The 4,732-nt window shown below is 42.6% G+C and overlaps 1 protein-coding gene across 1 annotated transcript; it reads right to left on the bottom strand.

The window, feature by feature from the left end:
• Positions 1 to 349: 349 nt before the first annotated feature.
• LOC123469835 lies at positions 350 to 985 on the bottom strand. The gene has a single exon (XM_045169181.1). The coding sequence runs from the start codon at positions 983 to 985 to the stop codon at positions 350 to 352; it is 636 nt and encodes a 211-aa protein (XP_045025116.1).
• Positions 986 to 4,732: the final 3,747 nt, after the last annotated feature.

Here is a 4,732-nt window from a genome sequence, read left to right as displayed (position 1 = left end):
AAAAAGGCCAAAAGGGGCAAAAACGTTGATGAAAAGGCCCAGGGCTCTTTTCTCTCGTACCAAATTAGGGGGTGGAAACAAAGGGGAGAAATTAACAACGTTGACTGATTGATAATTTTCGACATTATCCGACGGCCAGGAAACTATTTTCTTCTTCTCTTTCAAAAATCCTTTTTACCGCTACTTTAGCTTGGGCCGCACACTTTCTGGTTGGCCTAGGTGGTGGAACTGGATCGATGGAAGAGATAGGATCTCTTAGTTCCGTAGGCTCGGAGACCTGGATTGGGTGCAGTTTCGAAATTGGACGATTGGTTTTCCCTATGGCCGTTCGGATGTTGGCGGCACGAATCTATCCATCGCAACTCCGGATAAGATTCTCGACCACCGCAAGCTTCCATTCTTTTCTCGGTTTCTCGTCGTGTATTAGGACTACATCTCTCTCTTTGATAACGGTAGCTTGATCCTTCTTGGTGGCCTGATGATATTCCCTGAGAGCTGGAAGATAAGAATTTATGAATCGTTTCTCAAATTGTTTTAAGAGTGTTTGATGTCTGACGAGAGCCTTTTTCAATTCATTCGGTCTTTCAGCGTAAGACGAATCTAAAGTTTCCTCCGCCAGCTCTTCATTGTACGGTAAAGTGTTGAGACGTCTACCATACATCAAATGTGCTGGACAGAGGGACTCCTCATCTCCGACTTGGCTTGAGGACTCTTCGAGTGGGCGATCGTTTAGTATGAACTCGGCATCTGCAACTAGTGCTCGGAAAGCATTGAAAGTAGGTTTGCTGCGTTCAAGGATTTTAGCTAGAGATTCCTTTGTTATTCCCACAAGTCTCTCCCAGAAACCTCCGTACCAAGGAGCGCGTTTCGGGATGAAACGCCATTCGACCTGCTGATCGGATAGCTGTCGCAGAATTAGCGGATCGCGGAAGATCTTCTGGAAGGTTTTAGCTGCTTTCTCGAAGGTTTTCGCATTGTCGGACATAATAACCGCGGGGCGCGAGTGGTGGGACACAAAACAGCGGAATGCTTCGAGAAACGAAATTGTAGTTAAGTCCTCTACCACTTCGAGATGAATGGCACGGGAACTAGCACATGTGAAGAGTAAGATGTAAGCTATTACCCGTTGAATTTGTGCGCAGCTGTGAGAATAAAGAACTGTGGGACATACAATAATTTCCTTCAATCAAACGTTTATTCACTCAATTTTATTACCATTTCTGTAAATACAAATCTTTTTTGCGTTCGCATTAACAATAACTATGCTTTGCGTGTAAGTCTGATAATAGATTTCGATGATTGAAAGATCATGGAGCTAATTTTTTCTTTGGTTATTTCTCTACTCTTTTCCTATCTCCTAGTTGATAATTTTAATTCTTGTAATATGTTTCAAAAATATTTAGACCTGAAATTTTATTTAAACCCTGCACGGAAAAATTAGGCAGGATTGTTAGTGTGACTTGACTAGTAGCAGCCAGTAATCCATCGTAGTGTGCATGCAAGTAAGTACCAGATGATTCCCTTCATACTCTGGGTTTCCCACCCAAAAGCGTCCAAGATGATCTGACCCGTGGCGAATCTGAATCTAGCGGACGTATTCCCATGTAGAATACCCTCCCACGATTGCGTGATATACTAAACATACCCATGTTTACCGCGGCCCGCGGGGTATTCCATGAATATCACTGTATGTGGATTGGAAATCCTCACGTATCATGGTCCTTGGATATTCTTGCACTTGTCTCCTGACCTAGACCGCCTGGAAGTCTCAGCTCTCTGTTCCTTCTTACATGCCCATGCAACACATGGGACTTAACTGGTAGTCAAGCGGGTCAATGAATGAAAGCGTGAAATTAAGGTACTTTGCGCGTCAGATCGCATCACCAGCCTTACCTATAATTCCAAACCTTATTCGCCTTTAGCACCAAGGAATAATGGAAACCATTACCTTAGCCACTGACATGTCCCACCATACATGATGGGTCTCGCCATCCTTTATATACCTTAAGTTTCACTATCAAACCATCGTTGACAATGTCATCTTTTTCCAGCCTTTAATTTAATGGTTATGACTTTAAAATTACGTGAATGGAAAAATGAACTTTATTTTTCAACCTCGTTTTAATTACCCTGTCACATAAAAAAGCAATTTCCCGATAGGGATTCTATTAAAACTCTTTGCTATATAGTATGTACCCAACATTCATCCTTACCCTTCTAAAACGTCACGCCTACCCTTCTACAACGACCAACCGACACTTTTTCTGAGACTTTACCCCAGAGATGGCGCTGATGGCACGGCGATTTCAGGGTGTCGGCACTAATCTCTTGTTCGTTTTTTTGATTTTAGATGCTGTGCCGCTGAGATTTACGGAACGCCGTTTGACCCACTTTTTAATAGACAACTCTTTTTCGACAGTTGTCCGTTTATTTTGTAAATAAATAGATAACTTGCATAGCCATGTAGCGGTCAAAATCGTCACTTGAAGGAGGGATTTGAATAGATGGCGTCTTAGGAGAGCTATGTTGATCGATTGTTAGGTCGATTTCGATCACCATTGTACAGTTAATTTCGTCGCGCATTGGAAGTGTATGCGTGTGTGAATTTCGATGAGCGTTGCACACCTTGGACGCCTCGTTGGTAATCGTATTGATAATAAAGGTATGTAAGGCAATTAGTTATGGAATAATTTATCACTTTGTTCTTAGACTCGCCAGTTGAAGATACGTGTGCACAGTATTAGTGCTACTGCTGCACAGTATTAGTGCAGAACATAGCATTACAGGTAAAAGTCAGAAGTTTTCTTGTTTTTGTTTAACATGTTTCATTGTAATTTGATTTTGTATTGTTCATGCAGTATGGTGTCCTTCGGCTTTTCTATCAACCTTTGGTGCTTCTTTGTGACCGCGTAGATTGAACGATCCCGTGAAGTCCACGCCTGTTACGGTAAATGGAAATGAATAGATGGATCTGAACACTGGAAGTGGCGCGTGATTGGGTCTCGCGTAAGCGGCCCCCGTACACGGCAACACGTTACACAGTCTTGCAAACATGTTTTGACACTTTGTCTGATTTGCGGGATCCAAAAACGGTGACGTATAGAAGCAACGGTCAATCTTATTCCGCCGTGCAGTGTTAAAGTGTGATGCGCAGTTATGATAAGTGTTGAAAGGGGAGATCTCTTCGGCAGGAGTATTGGATGCTTTGTTTCTTCTCTTAATTGAGAATTCGTTAAACGGCCATTACAGCGTATTAATCCATCATCTCCGATGAAAAGATCTAGCTGTGAGACTAGAGCTGGGCGCCTTGTGTTTGGGTTTTCGAAATATTCTAATTCGGTGGAAAAGTGTTGCTTTTGGGCAGATAGAATCCACAAATGTTCTGCTTTCTTGAGTTCTTTTGCGGTAATGTGTCCCACTGTCCATCTCGCTCTAGATTTGTCACGTAGTTTTATGTTTTGAGCAAATTGCATAATGATGGCAGTTGTCCTTATTAGAGAAGACAAGAAAACTTATAGCGTGAGACCTCTAGAATTTTTTCGATCCCTCTTGTGATGGTAAGAGGTGGTTTGGAATTTATCACCGCATTGGTGATGACCGCAAGATTGTAGGTGGCAGCGGTTTCAGGGTTACATTGCCACATTGGCCACTCGTTCTTCTTTGGAAGCCATTGTGGCCCGTTGAGCCAAATTTCAGAAGACGAAAATTGTCGGAATTCTAATGTTTTTATTTGACTGTTTCGTGACAGCTTAAAAAAACTTGGTATACATGAAATGAAAATGCGTGAATCATTTAGCAAAAAACTGGTACGAAAAACAGGAAACGAGAAAAGGCAGCAACGTAACATTGATTAAAATCTATTTCAAAACTATTTCGTTGTAGTTTTGAAGGAAAGAACGTACAGGAGAACTCCGTTAAAAATGACGATCCCAACACCACATGCAACCATTAATGAATCAACAATGAACCGTTGAGTGAACCATCGGCAACTTGCGGTAGTCGATATATCCTGGTTACGGCACCAAGCCCTGGGCCTTTGTCAGCGGGGAATTGTCGTCGACTCCTTCGTTTCGGGCTTTCTTAGTCAACTGGATGTCGTTGGAACCCCAAGTTTGAAGTCTGAGGCCGGCATCGTTCAGCAGACTGTTTGCTTCGTTGTAGTAATGCATCGCTTCCGTTGGTTCGTCACACCCGGTGATCAGATTGTCGACATATATGTTTCTATTTATGTCATCCGCTACTGGAGATAAAATTGATAGGAGGTGTTTTTTAATTACGGACAACAGTATAAAAGGGGAACTACTGGCCCCAAACGGGATCACCCGAAAACGGTAACTCTCGAGATCGGATTTCGGGTCACATGGATCCTTTAACCAGAGGAATCGAACATAGTCGCGATCCTCTTCGTGCAGACCGATTTGGTGAAAGGCCTTTTCAATATCGGCAGTAAGGCCAATGGTTTGGATTCTAAAGCGGAGAAGTATCGCCAACATGTCGTTTTGTAACGGTGGTCCGATCTCCAAACAGTCGTTCAGACTTACAGTACCCGCAAAAAGTGTCCGAACGCGGGCCTTGTTTTGGACTTTTTTACATTGGGTCTTACGGCGGTGGGTACCTAGCGCGGACCGGGAAATCGGGCTATAATATGTCAGCAAAGCAATTAAATTTTACAGTTTTGCTGACAAAATAACAAGCTATAGGGTACTAATTTTTTAATTTTTTTCTAATAGGG

This window comes from Daphnia magna, linkage group LG2, assembly GCF_020631705.1.
Source record: "Daphnia magna isolate NIES linkage group LG2, ASM2063170v1.1, whole genome shotgun sequence".
NCBI classification, from domain to species: domain Eukaryota; kingdom Metazoa; phylum Arthropoda; class Branchiopoda; order Diplostraca; family Daphniidae; genus Daphnia; species Daphnia magna.
The sequence above is the reverse complement of the archived record's forward strand: the minus strand, read 5'-3'. Positions and strand labels throughout refer to the sequence as shown.

Bases quoted from the DNA above. Each gene is read 5' to 3' on its own strand.
- LOC123469835 (XM_045169181.1), bottom strand. From the start codon at position 985: ATGTCCGACAATGCGAAAACCTTCGAGAAAGCAGCTAAAACCTTCCAG.